Genomic DNA, 19,334 nt, shown 5'->3' with positions numbered 1-19,334 from the left:
TAGAGTAGTTTTGGCCAGGCAAGGAGAAGTCCTACTACTACTTCTTTTTTGTCCTCCTCCTCCTTCTCTTCTATAAACTAGCTTTTGGATTCAAATATACTGGACACGATGGCGACGCGGAGTAATTGTCTTTTGCGGAGCCGATCAATGATGGGTGAATTATGACATTAAAGCCGATATATATTAATAATATGCTAATTATCAGCCGATACCGATCAAGCCGATCAGATCGGTGTAAAGTCTATTCTTAATCAGGGGAATACGGTGGGTCATTAGTCTCTCACTAATGCCAACGGGTGTTTCGGTGAGCCTTGGTAGAAGTATGTTTTTGATGGCCAGTCCCACACCATGAAGATGTTGGCCTACTGAAGGGTAACCTCTCCAGATGAACATATAGCCCATACCCTCCTCTGTTAAGAGAGCCCGAATCTATGGGGCTGGTCTCGTGGGTGAGCTGGAGTAGACCCTGAACTGCTCGCCAGCCAATCGTGTAGGGTACATATAGATAAATAACCATCCACGCCTACCTTCACACCTACAAACAATTTCGGCTTTTCAATTAACAGAAGAAGCATGTTTTTGGAATGTGAGAGGAATCCGGAGTAAACATAAAAAAACCACGCAACTACAGTATTTAAACTATATTTATAATTTAATGTACCCTGTAGTAAAGCGAAGCGTGAAGAGGCTCTGCCAACGAAATGCATGAGGCAGTCAATGAAAGGGCCGAATTTTGCCAACAGGCACTCAAATAATACCCATTTCTCCTTTTATTTCTCGCCTGTTTCCTCTCTTTGTATTATCATAATATAGCTAGAGCAGAAGGGTGATCTGCTTCTCTTTAGAAAATTGCGGCATGTTTTATTTGTCAATGAAAAATAATCCAGTACATTACATGTGGTGCCGCAAAACATTGTTCATAATAAGAACACCAGGGGCCGGAGTTTTTCTGTTGGACCGAGCTACTATGTGAGCGAGGGTCAATTGGCAGCTGTGTTGGTGTGACTCGTCGACTATAATTTGTTAGCGACTGTCCAGTTCAGTCACATTTGGCTGCTTCGCTCGGTGTGCGACAGGCTTAGTCTTTGACAAAATAGGCTGACCCACAAGACAGTGGGGTTATTTATATAGTTGACACAGGGTTGACAGGCGTCAGGGTGTGTCCACACCCTGACGCCTGTCAGGGTGTGGACACATACACCACATCGTTTGGGGCCCACTGCTACTCCGAGACCACCTACAGTTTTTCCTGGGACCGGAGAGAGACTCACCTCCATGTACAGTACTTGTATGGGTCTGTGAGGGCTTCCATACTTTAGTTTAAAATCAGCCTACTCAACTCGTGTGACTTGGCTCTCATGTACAGCGGCTGAATTATTTAACATGTCACCATTTTTCTCACTAAATAAACTTCCAAAGGTGCTATTGACCTGAAAATTTCACAAGATGTTGGGAACAACCCAAGTAATCCAAAAGTAGAACAAATAAACTCAGAAATTAAGTTGTGTGTAAAAATGTGAAATGACACAGGGAAAAAGTATTGAAGACATGAAGAAAGGGAGGTGCAAAAAGGCATGGAAAGCCAAGACAACACCTAAAATCTATCAATAATGAAACAGCAACCAGCCTCTTGTCAGTGCAAATGAATATCAGCTGGTTCAGTCCTAATTGATGGCCTACAAAAAGGTTTCATTGCCAAGGTGAGAGTCAAGACACATCTCATGATGGGGAAGAGCAAAGAGCTGTCTCAAGACCATCACAAACTAATTGTTGCAAAACATAACAATTGCTTTGTTTACTGGCGCATATCTCAGGTTCTGAACGTTCCAGTGAGCATTGTTGGGGCCATAATATGTAAGTGGAAAGCCAATCATACCATCATAAATTGGCTTCAATCAGGTGCTCCTGATTTCTGACAGAAGAGTGCAAACAATAATCAGGAGAGAGCCAAAGCCAGTTAAATACTCGGAGAATACAGTCTGGTCGGATGAGAGCAAAATTGAACTGTTTGGATGTCATAATGCACACCACGTTTGGAGTAGAAATGGCACTGCACATCACTCTAAAAACACCATACCTACAGTGAAGTGCAGAGGTGGGACCGTAATGGTGTGGAGCTGCTTTTCAGGAAATGGTACTGGTAAACCATATTATTGAAGGAAGGATGAATGGACAAATGGACCGAGACATTCTTGAAAAAATCTGCCATCTTCGAGGATGATGAAAATTAAACGAGGGTGGACATTTCAGCAGGATAATGATCCAAAACATACTGCCAAGGAAACTCTCAATTGGTTTCAAAGAAAAACAATGAAGCTGCTAGAATGGCCCAGCCAATCACCTGACTTGAATCCAATCGGAAATGTATGGAAACAACTGAAACTCAAGGTCCGTAAAAGAAGGCCAAGGAACCTTCAAGATTTGAAGACTGCTGGTGTGAAGGAATGGGGCAAAATCAGATCACAGCAAAGAATGAGACTAGTTTCTCCATACAGGAGGCGTCTTGAAACTAACATTTCAAACAAAGGCTTTTGTACAAAGTATTAAATAAATACCAGTTGGCGTGTTCAATGTATCATTTCACATTATTACACATTTCACATTATTACACACAACTTAATTTCTGATCTTATTTGTTGTAGTTTGTATGTATGGATTACTTGGGTTGTTCCCAACATCTGGTGAAATTTTCATGTCAATAGCACCTTTGGAAATATATTTAATGAGAAAAATGGTGACATGTTAAATACTTATTTCAGCCACGATAAATGCTGGTTTTTGGCCAATGTACCACCTTTGTTCAACGTGTTGCCCCATACTAAGAGTGACTCATCAGAATCATGTTACCAATTTTGCCTGGGTAATCAAACATATGAGCACAACCGTGGAGTTTTCTAATTTACTCAATAAAAGTAGGGCTGTGAATTTCAAAATAAGACCAAGTAAACAAAAAAGAAAGTTTTGTGTTCAAATAAAGTCGTTAACTTTAGAATAATTATTTGGAAAAAAAACTAACAAAATACAGATACTTCATGTTTGATCATATGGGTAGAAGCAAAATCATGCATTGTAAAAATACATTGTATATAGAAGGGTTTTCCAGATTTCAACTTTGGGGGTGCGTATTTTACATTGGTGCGCATTATACACAAGGGTATTTGCAATGCCAACCTGGCTGCAGACAGCAGAGTAAAACATAGCAAAATAGAAGCAAATACATATACAAACTATACAATGTGATATAGTAACAAGTTAAATATTACATCATAGCACATGGTGAATAAAAGGTCCATAAAAGTCATATGAGCGAATGTTCTCTAAAGCTGGAGAACTTGCATGGAGAAAAACATTTTAAAAATATATTTTTGAATAAATAAATATTTAAATAAATGTAGAAGCCTGCAGATGACGAGAGATTTATTGCTCTCAAATTTGTAGTGCAACTGTGTAAGGCTTCAGGCTCATGTCGCTATTTCTTTTTCCAGCTGATAAATCACGAATAACTAATATACCTGCATATAATAAAACTCCCTCCCTCGAAGGCTGTCTGCAGCCAGGTTGGCATTGCAAATGGGAATCAGTTCACAATTACCTCCCTTGGATAAAGGGTTAGGGTTTAAAGGTATCGAAGATTAGGATATCAAATAAGAGATTGAAAGCTTAAAATACCAGCATTTTTTAGATGCAGTAGGTGTTAGTAATGAGCAAAATCAGCTTTATTTGCTTAAACTAGATTAAACTAATAAGTGCGATGGAAACACAAAGCACATGGGCCGCAGGAACCTTTTGCTTCCAGGAACTTCCTGGGCTGGTTGGTGGAAAAGCCCCTTTTGTCTGTTTTTAATTGCATCTGTGATTGAGCCAGGATTCATGACACTTATTACACCACAAAGTAGATTTTTAATACAGTTAATGACATGCTAAATCTAACTTTCTCACTGTCCTGGCTGGCTATATGGACGGGTGTTGTCCAGAGTTTGCGTCAGCGTCCACATGGTTTCCTTTTCCATGCTGTGTTGCTTGAACGTGCCATACTCCTCCGTGTGTACATTCTTCAATTCGTTGTGTGTGAGGATAAGCGGTGTAGAAAATGGATGGATGGATTTAGCAGATGTGCCCCCACGAGGTACTTCAGTTTTGCACAGATTGCAAATGACTTACGTGTTGTCTGTCTGAGACGCCGCAAAAAAGTCCCACACCGCCAACATGTTTTTCAACCAACAATATTGAAAAAAAAAACTTTATTGGCCATCAAATAGTTATAGTACGACGTCACAAGACAAGGATCTCTGTCTTTCTTCAACCAATTAACTCCTTGTGCAATTTTAAACATAGTCAACATAGGCAGCTCAAGAACACAAATCATAACGTCCCGTACGGAGGATGTGAGACAATGAGACTGATATATTTGTTTTAAATCCTGAGATGGGTTAACGCCTCCATTGGCTCAAACAACAAACGGTAAATAATTTCTCAGAACAAAAATAAAAATGTGGATCACCATATTTTTGGTTTTTGTCCATATTTTAGTTAAGTAGCAGATTAATTTCATATTCCTGGTGATTGGCCTAAAATCTATTCTGAAAAAAAAAAGAAAGAACATTTCCTCTATTCAGCTATGTGTCAATATTTAATGGGTTCTTGACTGGCACATATGTTGTGGTTCCTCAAAATTTCATGGAAACTGTAGTTTTTGCTTATTCGTTTAACAAATAAAAATGAAAACAATGCCTCTCAACCTCACCTTTGGAAGAGAAAATGAGTAACTGCCATGCCCTAAATATAACTACAGTACATTCACGCCCATATAAAGCACAATTTAAACACAACATGCTTACATAGTGACTTGGTAGATGCTACAGCACCTATGTTATCCTTCTATGTTCATCTGCAAATACTGCGCACCCCCCTCATCATTCTCATCTACTTGCTTTTCTTTGAGAACCCAGCTTCATGGCCACAGTCTAATCTGCTCCACAATATTAACATGGCGGTGAAGAATATCAAACTCTTCTACTTTACGTTCTTTACCCAAGGAAAACACCTTTCAGATATGACTCCTATTTCCTTGAGAAATCTTATTCCATCAGCCATCTCAGATTACGTAAAAAAAAAAAACACAAAAAAAAAACGGCCCACCCTTCAAGTAAATATAAGGCTCCTCTATCTCATCAGGTTCTTCCCTTTTAAATCACTCACTATATTGCAGATATTTATCACTGAAGTCATCTCATCGCATATTTAAAGGATGTCCCCCCCCCCCCCCCCACCTACTATAATATTTTATTATCCACAGTAAAAATCTAATGTGCCGCTACCAATCATCTAACTGCCCCACTGCCTGGAAGTCCAATCTATCTTTGTCTTGCCTCTTCCTCTGCTTTCACCATAAAGTACTGAATACACATGGTCGTCATTTACTGTTCCGCGATAAATGAAAAACTTACACTGTGGGGAAAAAAAAGGTTTACAGTTCCCTTAAAAGAGCATGCATTGTCGGAAGGTAGACATTTATGGTCTTTACATCTTTAGAGAGACTCTATAATTTGCATGCTGCATCAAGGTCTCGATACCTCTCAAGTATAAGACATCACTGATTACTGGGAGAGGGGCTGTTCGTTAACTTTGTGTGTGTGGGCGAACTGTACATGTTACCTCCATGAAATAATGTTGGACGTGACTATTTAAATTATCCAATGAAAATAAAATGCTAAATTTGATTTCACTTTTTCCTTTTCCCCCCTTCTTCCTCAATACTTATTTACTTTCAGAGGAGAAATATGTAACAATACAGCCATATACCAGTCAAGGAAAGGATGAAGTCAGTTTTGAGAAAGGAGTCACAGTGGAGGTTCTTCAAAAGAACCTAGAAGGCTGGTGGTACATCAGGTGAGTGCCTGCCTGCAATAAGAAAAATGTTAACATGTATGGGTTCACATTAAAAATGTATGTTCTTGTGTGCAATACAATAGTTATACATCACAATAATATTCACAAAGTTTTATAATGCTGGTTGCATATATGGCAACTCAACATAGTTATGGTGTGCCAGTGCTACTCTTACTCAGACAGCTTGTTTTCCCCTCATCTCTTACCGGAATGCACTGTGGATGCAATTTAGCTACAGTGTAGCTTAGTCAAGATGCTGTCAGCTGTCTGCATTATAGTCTGCGACAGGCCTACCTACATAGGAACTGAACATCCGTAGAGGATGCTTGTCAGCACGCTACCTGTCACAATTCTAAACTCATCATCTTCAAACTTAAATATATTAGTTTTATTAATAAGAAATAATGTGCACGTTAGAAAGATGGATTGAAATTTTATTTTATTTTTTATTTTTTTTGTAGTGAACTGAACTGCACATAATGTCATTTTACAGTAATCCCTGGCTATATAAACTGCAAATAACTGACACCGCCCTAAAATGCAACAACAAATCGTTTGTCAGTGAAATGTACATTTACAACTAGGATTTTTCTTTTTCCGATCCAATGGTGCAACATGAAACATAGATGGTAATAATAATTATGAAAAATGTAATTAAAATTGAAAACATTATTTCAGGTAATGAAACTGTAATAATGCTATAAGGGCATGCAATATAAAGACTAATAATAAAATAAAATAAATAATGTGCAATAAGCATCAAGTGTAGGTGTGAAGTTTTGATGAGTAAATAGAAGGAACACTGTACTTGTTTTAATGACAATAAAATTTATAATGACAATAAAAATTCAGATTTTTGTCATTTACAGTGGATGACACAAAACAAGACGGCTGAGGTCAAATGTTCAATTGTACGTCTGTGTTGGTGGTCATTGGGTTGGACAACCCCAATTTCAATGAAGTTGGGACATTATGTTAAACATACATTTAAACAGAATACAATGATTGGAAAATCATGGTCAACCTATATTTAATTGAATACACTACAAAGACAAGATATTTAATGTTCAAACTGATAAACTTGATTGTGTTTAGCAAATAATCATTAACTTAGAATTTTATGGCTGCAACACGTTCCAAAAAAGCTGGGACAGGGTTATGTTTACCACTGTGTTACATCACCTTTTCTTTTAACGACATTCAATAAACGTTTGGGAACTGAGGACACTAATTGTTGAAGCTTGTAGGTGGAATTCTTTCCCATTCTTGCTTCAACAGTCCGGGGTCTAATTTGTTGTATTTTACGCCACACATTTTCGCCACACATTTTCAATGGGAGGCAGGTCTGGACTGCAGGCAGGCCAGTCTAGTGCCCGCAGTCTTTTACTACGAAGCCACACTGTTGTTAGACGTGCAGAATGTGGTTTGGCATTGTCTTGCTGAAATAAGCAGGGGCGTCCAAAAAGACGTTGCTTGGATGGCAGCATATGTTTCTCCAAAACCTGTATGTATCTTTCAGCATTAATGGTGCCTTCACAGATGTGTAAGTTAGCCATGCCATTGGCACTAACACAGCCCCATACCATCACAGATGCTGTCCATAATAGTTCGGATGGTTCTTTTCCTCTTTGGCCCAGAGGACACGATGTCCACAATTTCCAAAAACAATTTGAAATGCGGACTCGTCGGACCACAGAACACTTTTCCACTTTGCATCAGTCCATCTTAGATGAGCTCGGGCCCAGAGAAGCCGGTGGCGTTTTTCATAAATGGCTTTTGCTTTGCATAGTAGAGTTTCAAGTTGCACTTACGCAATGTGGCGCCGAACTGTATTTACTGACATTGGTTTTCTGCAGTGTTCCGAGCCCATGTGGTGATATCTTTTACACATTGATGTCGTTTTTTGATGCAGTGCCGCCTGAGGGATCGAAGGTCACGGGCATTCAATGTTGTTTTTCGTCCTTGCCGCTTACATGCAGTGAATCTCCAGATTCTCTGAACCTTTTTATGATTTTATGGACCGTAGATGATGAAATCCCTAAATTCCTTGCAATTGTACGTTGAGGAACATTGTCCTTAAACTGTTGGACTATTTTCTCACGCACTTGTTCACAGCGGTGAACCTCGCCCCATCTTTTCTTGTGAATGACCGAGCAATTTAGGGAAGCTCCTTTTGTACCCAATCATGGCACCCACCTGTTCCCAATTAGCCTGTTCACCTGTGGGATGTTCCAAACAGAGCATTCCTCAACTCTCTGTTTTTTTTGCCACCTGTACCAGCTTTTTTGGAACGTGTTGCAGCCATAAAATTCTAAGTTAATGATGATATCTTGTCTTTGTAGTGTATTAAATTAAATATAGGTTAAACATGATTTGCCAATCATTGTATTCCATTTTTATTTATGTTTAACACAACATCGCAACTTCATTGGAATTGGGGTTGTATTTTTGCAATTAATTTCCCATATCCCTGATCAGATACTCCTTTGTACTAATGCTATCCTTTTGCCCTCAGATATTTAGAGAAAGAAGGCTGGGCCCCGGCCTCCTACTTAAAAAAGCTAAAAGAAGACTTCTCCTCTCGTAAGAAGACGCTGTCAGGCCCCGTGGAAATCATTGGCAACATCATGGAGATCAGCAGTCTTTTACAAAAGAAATCGGTCAGTGAAAAGGACATCCAGACAGATGGCGAGGGTAGCACAACACCGGAGCGCCACATCTCCAAGAGTGAAATCAGCTTGCCCATGCCCTTTAGCTCTGAGATAAATGCTGAGACAGGCAGGAGGCTGAGCGCAGGCCGTGATACAAACAGTCCATGTCTGGGAATAGCAGCAGCAAGCTCTGCCCGAAACGAAACCAAAGCGAGAGGCGAACCAGGGTCCCCAGCTGTTGCCAGAGTAGCACCACATAGAGTTGAAATTGGTGAGTATTTGTGTTATTGTTTCTTTATCAAGAAAACCCTTCATGTGTGGCATTTAATTTCGTGTAGATTATATTTTTGAATATGAGCATTTACCTTAAATTAAGTCATTTTCCATCTGTATAGGCTTTGACACTGTAGGCAAGCTTTATAGGTTCTCTACCGAATGAAACCTAACCTGTGAGAATATAACGTTTTTTTTTTCCGTCTGTATTTCCATTCTGCTCACGTACTAAAAAAGACTCATGTTAATAATTTGCTTTTTGCATTGAATGTTGTTTCAGAACTTTGAGACATTTTAATCATGATGACATTTTTTTAGGGTCTCCCAATCTGAGACAAAAACCTCCTCCAAGGAGAGAGACCAATTTGGTAAGACATTTCACAAGATAGCTTTCCTGCAGTGTGGAATTGTAGCATGTACTCGCGAGCACATCTGCCTCACAGTCAGACGTTCCGGGTTTTGAATGTTAGGTCAGGCCTATTGCCGTCACAAACATTAGGTTAACTGAAGAGTAATACTTGCCCATAGGTGTGAATGTGAGTGTAAACATATGACCTCTGATTAACTTATGACCTGTCAAGGGTTTACTCTGCCTCTCACCCAACATCAGATGGGATAGGCTCTAGCTCAGCCATGAACCTGAACAAGATCAGCGGGAGAAAATGGATGGCTGGATAGAGGACAGATGTATGGATGCTTCCCCGTAATAATAATCATAGCAGTGTTCATGGGTACTAGCACATTAGCTAGCACTGAAAGGAACCATGAAATATAATATAAAAAATGCATCGTCTTTATGAATCTAAATAATGAATTGTCTTGAGAAATGTGGCTATCTTTTTTTGCATTTGCTTTTATTCACTCTGAATGCATGATCAAAGAAGATAGAACAGAATGTTTTACTTTGTTTTCTTTGCTTTTAAGGGGTTGCAGTTGCCTAAGCCACCAGAGCCGCCTGCTGTGGAAGCAGAATATTACACCATTGCAGATTTCCAGTCCTCCATTTCGGATGGTATCAGCTTCCGCGGAGGACAAAAGGCTGATGTGAGGGGCCATAAATGCACGACTTACCACTGAAATGAGTCAGCCAGTGCTCACTGATTATGCATAATTGCTGGATATTGCACTGATGGACAGAATAGTTGAACCAGTAGAAAAACAACATTCGTCTTTTTGTTTGGCGTTGTTGCGGACAACAGTCTATATCCAGAGACACATATTGAAAGACGACGATTACTTAATTTAAGCCAGGGTGTCCTAAAATGTCTAAATATGTACATGTTTATGTCTGATGTCTTCCTGCTTTTCATATTACCCCCGATAATGCGGTAACCCACGTTGCGGTCCGTACCTCGGTTTTTGGGCCACAGTTCGGTACATTTTCGGCGCGTTTTATGCATAAAGACAACTTTTTTTTCTCTCTCCTCATTTTGCTTGTCAAAATAAATAATGCATTTTGCAGTGTGAACACTTTCGGATGAGTTGATTAGTGTCGACTAATTTTCTACACATGACAATGCAGTCGTATAAAATATGTACAACAAATTGAAATGTACAAAAATGTAAACAAAAAAACTTGTGACAGTTGGATTCAGCATGCGTCGATTGTTCATGCTTGCACTCCATTCTACAAGCATGGCCAATCGAGCCAAGCTTCACATAACGTGGGTCGAGCATTTTCGTGTAGTAACCAAACCCCCTCATCTTCGACCACAGAAAGGGCTGCAAATCTTTAGCAATTACTGCTCCCACTGTACGGTGTATTCATCAAGCAGTATATCAGGATACGAGCACAGGAAAAGTTTGGTCATGTTGTTTGTGTTTCTATTGTTTGTGTTTCCTTAAGTACGGGACATAATTTTCTGCAAAGCTTTTAGACAGTAAAATGTCTGTCAAAGGTTTTCAATCTCTCGTCGTCGTGTTCAACGGTGAAACGGAAATGAATCCATACCGTACCATAGCATGACATCTAGATAGATAAAGGAAATCTAATTGTATAGCTTTAAAGTGTGTCTTCTTTGTTGTGTAGGTAATAGAGAAGAACCCTGGAGGTTGGTGGTATGTGCAGATTGGAGAGATGGAGGGCTGGGCACCATGCTCCTACATCGACAAACGCAAGAAGCCAAACCTCAGCCGTCGAACCACCACTCTGACCAGGCCCAAAGTCCCACCCCCAGCCCCACCTGTGAAAAAGCATGATTCTGAGGAGGGTCCCCCTCCTACCACATCCACTCCTAAAGTAACAGATTCACTAAAAAGATCTGTGTATGAGGAACCTGAATATGATGTTCCTGCAATTGGCTGTGAAGGTGAATTGGATACAGATCCTCTCAAAGATGAGCATTCCCTGGATGTTAAGATTAACAATGTAGTCAGCAACAAGTATTGCAGTTCCCCACCTTCAAGTAAAGCTTCCCCTCCTGTCTGCAAAGAATCACCAGTTTTCACCCATCGAAGGGCTTCATTTAGATCTGTCAAAGAAGTTACTAAAGAGGAATGTATCTATGAAAATGATAGCTTTTGCTCTAATAGTGGGATTGAAGGAAAAACAGTTGAAGTGTCCAATGAACCCAACTCTCCAAGGACCTACCATTCCTCTACAGTTCCTCGCAAACCCTCTGGATCTTCACCGTTGCCTGGTCAGCCCACAAAAACAATGACCCCAGAGATGAATAAGAGAAGCCAGACTCTCGGTAGACATATAGACATCCACTTTCGGTCCCAGGAGAACAGTCCCTATTCCTCATCAGATGATTTGAATCGAGGCGCCAAGAAATGCACAGGCGTTAGCGGGGCTGTGGAGCAGAGAATAGGTCAGAGCCCTTCTACTAGACCAAAGCCCTCTGTCAGACCTAAACCACTCCTGACTAAATCAGAACCCCAGAGTCCTGAGAGGATGGACATCAGCTCCCTGAGACGCCAGCTGAGGCCCACAAGTCACTTGCGACTTGGACCCAAGCCTTCTCGAGGAGAAGACTCGGAAACAGCCTCTGTTATATCATCCGAGGAATCTGTGTGTTCACGCAGTACATCAGATCTTTCATCTGTTTACTCCAAAAGTAGTTACGGAGACTCTGACGTAGAAGGATCCTGTCTCTTCCACTCCCTTGATGCCTACAAGAAAGTCCAAGAGTGTGAGATCAGCTTTCCAGCAGGGGTGGAGGTTGAGGTTCTGGACAAGCAAGAGAGCGGCTGGTGGTATGTGCGCTGGGGCTCTGAGGAGGGTTGGGCTCCCTCATACTTTCTGGAACCTGTCAAGCGTGTGGGTGATGCTGCAAGATGGGAATCAGATGGACATGGGAGTGCTGGTAGTAAGTCCAATAGCCTTGAGAAAAATGAAAAGCATGTTATGGCTCTAAATAATATCAATATTCAGAGTCTGACCCAGCAGCATCAAGGATTGAGAAGGAGCACTCCACCAATTCCTTCCAAGCCTCCTGGTGGCTTCTCAAAGCCATCTGGGATGGTTAATGGAAGTGTGCGGATGAGGAATGGGGTACGCCAAGTGGCAGTGAGGCCCCAGTCTGTATTTGTAACATCAACACAGCCAGCTAAGGATACACATTACATGACAGGATCTCTGAGACGAAATGACTCACTTGGCAGGAGTGATCACTATGGCTCTGGTTCTGCCACGCTCGGTGTCCGCCGAAACGCCTCCTTCAGCACTGTGCGGCCACACGTGGTCGTCGAAAGTCAGACAAGACCTGTCGAATGCTCTAACCTGGGTTCATCGGTGAGCGGATTCAGCTCAAGCAATGTCCAGGATCCCCTTGGCAGATTTAGCCAGCGCAATGGTATCCCCGTGTCCACGGTGCGTCCTAAACCCATAGAGAAAAGCCAGCTGATCAAAAATAACCTTGGCAGGGATGTGTATGTGTCCATCGCTGATTACCGAGGTGATGAAGAAACTATGGGTTTCACTGAGGGCACCTGTCTGGAGGTCTTAGAGAGAAACCCCAACGGTTGGTGGTACTGCCAGGTGCAGGACAGCCTGCTGCCCCGTAAAGGCTGGGTGCCATCTAACTACCTTGAGCGGAAAAAATAAAAGCCACACATAATCACTTCACTAACACCTTTTCTTTTTGATCTCCTTGAGGAATTGGGTGACATCATACCTTAAGAATGTTACCCACAGTCTGCCACAAGCAATACAATACAGCCTTGAATATAGCCTGTTATTGAGGAATGACTGCAATCTGAGACAGAAGGACACATGAAGTTCTGGTATACTGATATATTTACAAAGAGGAGTGTTTTACCTGGGAGAGAAAGTGAAAACGAAGGATTGGCCATATTTGACGAGGACCACCTTCTTCAAACATGGTATGAAAGGCGGTTTTCTATATTTCCATCACAGGCTGTGATGGGTGATAAGTGCCTTTTTGTATTTCATCTGAATGGAAGTACGAATTGGTGGAGAGAAAACTGTTAACGCCAACCAAATCTTTCAAATGTGCCATAAATCTGTGAACACCACCATTTAGTGGCTCCAACATAAAGGTGAAACAATTGTTTGAATCGAGAGTGCTAAATGGTTAAGGCTCATAATGAAGACAGACACGTTAGATTGGCGGAGAATGTTTGTCGCTTCAAGTTCCATTGATCAAGCAAAGAAAAATCTCTTTGTTGTTGTTGGTGTTGTTTTGTTTATGTTTAATGTCTTGGGTTGATGACTTCCTTAGATAATTATTTCTGCTTTCTTGTGACATCTCTTATCTACCAACAGCGTATAAAAGTAAAAAAAGCTCATTCAACATTCTTCAATTTTTGACAATTGGAAAACACATAATAGTATAATTAGTCACAAAGTGTGAAGTCAATAATATGTTTTTGTTCCAAATGTTTTGGTCCAGGTAAAATAAATATATTTATTTTAAAATCTAATATATAAAATTACGAATGAATCAATGAGTAATAAATGGACTGTAAAGACTCAAACCCGATTATTACTTTGCAGAATAGAGCCAACTTTGTTTGGGGTAGTGCATATCCTAAAGAAAAAATTTTTTTTCATAAATACTACAGTTACGTTTGTTTTACGATGTCGCTCCCATTATAGTACTGTTGTGCGAATGCATTAAAAAAGGACTGGAAATGGCATTGAAATAATTGAATGGTGGGCGACTGGTTAGCACATCTGCCTACAGTTCTGAGGACTGGGGTTCAAATCACGGCCCCGCCAGTGTTACATGTCCCCCCCCCGTGCCTGCATGGGTTTCCTCCCACATCCCCAAAACATGCATGGTGGGTTAATTGAAATCTCTAAATTGCCCGTAGGTGTGAGTGTGAATGGTTGTTTTGTTTGTATGTGCCCTGCGATTGGCTGGCAACCAGTTCAGGGTGAACCCCGCCTCCAGCCCGAAGATAGCTGGGATAGGCTCCGGCACGCCCGCGACCCAAGTGAGGAGAAGCGGTACAGAAAATGGAATAGTGATATATGCATATAAGGTATGCCCTTTCATTACATTTCACCCAAAATGTGATAGCACCACGTTTTAGGTATTAATGGTACAAGTAATCATGTTTTTTTCCACAAAATACATGAAATTTCCTGAACTGAAAAACATGAAAACCTGGAACAACTTAATAATAAAAGTAGAATGTGTAGTAGTCTGCGATGGAGGGCAAATACTGAAATACCACTCAGTCGTAAACGGTGCTTAAACCCATCTAGAGCCGTGCTTACCTTTATTGTCACCGTTTCATTTTTTGCATAAACTGTATAATATGCTCAGAAATAAATGGAAATGTACCAAACATATGGGATTCCAAAGTAATGTAAAACAAATTAAATATTTACCAACTTAGATATTGCAATTTAAAAGAAAAAAAAACAGCATTTGCAGCAATATTGGCACCCCTCCCTGAATATTAGGTTGCATTCTTAGATGCTATTTTCTCCCGCTCTTCTTTTGCAATTTGTTTAAGCTCTTGAACAGTTCCAGGGTTCTTTTCCCTAATGGCAGATTTCAGCTGCACCCAAAGATTTCCAATTGGATTGAGATCAGGACTCATTGCTGGCCATTTTAAAACTGTCAATGTTTTCCTTTTCAACCATTCCTCTGTGCTTTCGGATGTGCGCTTTGGGTCTTGTCATGCTGGAAGACCCACGATCTTTGCCTCAAACCGCGTTTGAAACCAACTTGTTGTTTTACAATTTTGAACAGGAATGAGGAATTTCAAACTTAGTTCACTTTTTCACAGCCAAATTGTAGCTGGGGAAGTCAGAAATGAATCAAGTATTGAGCTCCAATTTTTTTTCCCCCTGTTCAGTCATGTAATACCAAATTCATATCATAATCAGAAATTGTAATTTGCGTTACTATTCTGCCTGAAAAATAAGGGATAACGCGAACAATTAAAAGCATTAACTCATTGAAATATAATTTCGGATAAAGAGCTTCTACATACTGGTTTTAACTACTACAGAAACACACAAAAAAAAATTGAGCAACTGCACCATGTCTAATATGTGTATAATATTACAACATAATGTGTTAAGCACTCTACATGAATCCTAGCATGTGGTACCATTAGAAATTATATTAAGTTTTTTTTTTTAAAAAACAATAGCAAATAAGATTTTATACATTTTACACAGTTTTTACAACTCAAACGGCTGATGTTCAAGACTGCTGAAATACATGTTCTAATGAAAAGTTCAAACTTTATTATTTGTTTTCTGCTGGACAGTAATATATATTATATATATATATAATATATATATATATATATATATATATATATATATTATATATATATATATATATATTATATATTAAGTACCCTATCTGCTAGATCGCAGTAATCTGTTTTGGCAAGACCATGTATGTTTTATTTTAATTTAAATGTGATTGCTCAATTACAGTAATGAGGAATGAAGTGGTTCTGTTGATTGGTGCACTTTAAAACATGTTTTTATTGGGCATTAATTTAAGATGCAGTGAACACTCAGCATACTAGTTAGGATTTGTAATATTGTTTTTTTTTTCATCTCGAATTAAATCCTGAGCTCAAGCTTCCCCGTGTGACGATAAATGCACAGTCCACATGCAGTTGGGTTAAAATTGTAGACCAGAGACCCCCTGTGGCAATGAAAAGCCACTACAATAGGATTTTATTATTATTTATTCTATCTACACACTTACCAGCCAGTCTACCTCAGTTCAATGAGAAATGCACTGCTGGTCAGTGAGTAACAACAACAACAAAAACTGGACACAATTGAATATTTGTATTAATCTTTTTTTTTTTTTGTAAACTGGGGTGCAGCTAAAATGGATTCATAGCATTTGCTATTTGGCTTATTTAGTCTTTTAAAAGTAGATTTTCTTTTTTATGCTGTGTGCTGCGACTTAAAACAAAAGCATGGACACTTCCTTCATCCTTGCTGTACTTTACATAATGCCTGATTGAGCTATATTTATTTTAAACAGTTTCATATCTTATCAGTTTGACAATCGGCTTCATTACGCGCACGAAAATAAGGAATCGCGCATATAATTGGGGGAAAATACAAAAGTCTTTGAAAATGACGCGCTGCAATCAAAGTGATTGTAAAACAATGACGAGATTGTGGCATGGAAACATTGCCATTAATGGATGGGAAAAAAAGTAACTCGTGGTCCAACGATTCAAAACAGATTCTCTCTTTTTTAGCTAAAACAAGACGAAGGTATTATGTAAATGTGCGTCACTCTTAAAGTTTTTGCCCTGCAAGTATTATTATACATTATATATCATGTTTTGTCTGCTTAATCAAGCTGGATTTATTTGGGGGATTGCAAGGGAACTGTTTTATGGCAGTGTTTTTATTTTTTTTATTTTTTATTTATCTCCCCCTCCCCCAAGTAACTGCCCAAGAGAAAATGTGCAATAGCAATGTGTGGTGCATCAATAAGAGGAAATGATTGCAGGTCTTGAAAATAATAATAAATAGTAACAATATGAAGGTCATTACATTGTTGTGTGTGGGTATCCCCCTGCCAAACAACCATTGATGGACTTTACCACCGGTTTCAAGAATGACACACCTGTATTTGTCTCAAAGAGCAAACGTGACGAACCATCACGTTCTCATTGGACCGAAGCGAGCGTATGTGACACCTTGTATTCCCGTACGTTTGGTGGACTTTGCTCGTCCTGGAACTATCAATGGACAGAAAGACGAGACGGAAACGCATTGGCTGCTTTTGCTGCAGACTTGGTTGCCATCTTGGTCTTCTTCGCAGAGGGAGAGTCGTGGCACCAGGGGCCGCCGCTGAGCTGTCACTTTTGTGCCTGAACGGAATGTCGATATTTGTGTAGTCCCCCCCCCCCCCCCCTTCTTCCAGCTCCTCGCCTTCATGGATGTGTCCATTGACATTTGCTCTTTTTAACAGTTTTGTTCCTAACCAATCATATTAACTTTGGATACTACGAAGGGACGCCCGCAAAGAAATGCACCTTAAGATCAGTAGTTTAAATTTTAGGGTGAATGCAAAGGGGGCTACTGGAGTTGAATTCCACCTTTAAGACCAACCTAGGTCCTAACCTGGTGAATATACAGGAGAACTAAACCCCCCCCCCCAAAAAAAAGATGTATGTGCCACTTCTAGTCTAAACACGGTATTCCGATTCATATTTTGTTTGTGGAATAAGAAAGAGATGAATTCATCAGTTTTCATCGATCTGTTGGAGCAAACACGTTGGGCAATATCGGCTTCTGCTGTCGACCAAAATGAACATCACAAATTGCTCTCGTGCTTGACTTCCCCTGCCAACAACACGTGACCAAATCTGAAAAACAGGTTAGCGGACTCCCCGTGTATGCTGCGATAACTATCACAAACGTTAAGGGTTTGACTACAGTTACCCCCTGCTGGCAAGTTTCCCCTCTTTGTGTCTCATCCTCCTCCCTTGACACCGCCTGGTGCAGAATGATCAAGATATTTGGGGGAGTGTACATTTTGTCTGATAAGATGGATTAGCTGAAGGTGTGACTTGAAGACTGAAGTCGAGAGCAGGACTTAGGTAGAAACGAGGCGGTGTAGATAATAAGATTTTAGTAGTTGATTTTGAAAAACACAGGACAATTGGACGACCGATTCGTGCATGTGAATAGCTTGTATTGTCGCGTGTATACAGTAGCCCTAAGGGTGTGGGAATGTTGAGACAACGTTGAACGCAAAAGTCACATTTTTAGATGTCATCCAAAGAGACTGAAATGGATTTAAGTCTGTTGAATGGAGTGTCGGTAATTGTTGATGGTACAGTACGTTAGTCGGAGGAAAAGTGTCATAAGAAGCTACGTGTGCAGCAGTGTAGACTAGGAAATATATAGGAGGGGGTGTTTTGTAAGTTTTTAACAAATGCACATTTTTTGTTTGTCGGAAAAAGGTGCAAGTAAAGCTTTAGGGTAAATTATCAAGCATGGCGCCTTTGAAAAGAGATTCCCCCGGCTCGCGTGATTCATGTCAATGTGAGAACATCCAGTCCCAGTCTTCACTGGTTTGCTGTGCCAGCGGCCAGCAGCAAGAACGGTCTGCGTGTTTCATCAAAGGATAGTGTGGTGATCTTCTGCCTCTGGTACCATGAAGAGCTCAGCAATATTTGGGTGGAAGTAGTGAGCTGTCAAATGTGTCCGATATTGAGTGACAGTCGGAAAGTGGATACTATTGCATTTTTATCTTAACGGATGGCACAGAGCTTTGGTTATTCATTCTGATAACATGATCAAGCATCAGTGTTAACACAAAAAGTACCTGGACTTCTGAATTCTCATTTTATTCCATTTTTAAACATAATCACCCAACGATTTGGAAACGCCTCCAACTTTGGCTGAAGGCTCGATGTATTTGTAAATGTCAACGAATCATCCAGTGGCGAGTCATCTGGCGACAAAGCAACAAACGCTCCGTTTTATATCTTCTAACCCTTCGATGAGGAAAATAAAACCGAAGCAAATAGTGGCCCCTTATGATTGGTAACATTCTGCACTGGTGCATTCCTTTTGGAAATGCCATTTTCTTATCTCCCGTTTCAGACAAGTCCTTTGCCTTTTTTTGTATCTTGTAAATGTTTACATTGTATCTCGCATTGCCCAAAAGAAAAACAATATTAAATGTGCTATCTTGGTTGTTTTGTTCATTTGTTGTTGTCGTTTTGTCTCACGCCTCCAGCCACATGTTCTGAACAGATATGGACAGCAGCCTTGCCTGCGTGTTATATCCATACCCTATGTGAATGCACAGCGGCAGATTTGTCTTTATTGTAGCGAGCTTGAGTGAGTTGATAATATTGTGTTGCCATTGAGTGGTTGAAGATGATGAATGTGCCAAATAACCTGGTTGAAGCCAGGTACATCAGTGGAAAGGAACGAAAGGAATTCTGTGCAGGTCGAGCGCTCCGAGCCCAGCCCGGGAGAGGTGGGAGGGAATGGATGGAGCAAACCATTTTTGAGGCAATGGCGGGGTGCCGTATTTTTGTTGCAAAAAAAAATTATAAGCTTTCAATCAAGTATTGGATGCTTTTACACTT

At 40.2% G+C, this 19,334-nt stretch overlaps 1 protein-coding gene across 5 annotated transcripts in view; it reads left to right on the top strand.

Annotated features, from left to right (window-relative positions):
• Positions 1–18,942, top strand: part of sh3pxd2aa (SH3 and PX domains 2Aa) — a 152,517-nt gene extending 133,575 nt beyond the window's left edge. For all 5 annotated transcript variants that reach the window (XM_061679037.1, XM_061679036.1, XM_061679040.1 and 2 more), the window contains 5 exons: positions 5,772–5,889; positions 8,405–8,811; positions 9,132–9,181; positions 9,738–9,857; positions 10,843–18,942. In XM_061679037.1, coding sequence (XP_061535021.1) covers positions 5,772–5,889; positions 8,405–8,811; positions 9,132–9,181; positions 9,738–9,857; positions 10,843–12,861 — 2,714 coding nt within the window. In that variant the 3' untranslated portion in view covers positions 12,862–18,942. The remainder of the gene's footprint in view (positions 1–5,771; positions 5,890–8,404; positions 8,812–9,131; positions 9,182–9,737; positions 9,858–10,842) is intronic.
• The last annotated feature ends 392 nt before the right edge of the window (positions 18,943–19,334 follow it).

This window comes from Phycodurus eques, chromosome 6 (assembly GCF_024500275.1).
Source record: "Phycodurus eques isolate BA_2022a chromosome 6, UOR_Pequ_1.1, whole genome shotgun sequence".
NCBI lineage: Eukaryota > Metazoa > Chordata > Actinopteri > Syngnathiformes > Syngnathidae > Phycodurus > Phycodurus eques.
This window is presented reverse-complemented; position numbering and strand designations above follow the sequence as displayed.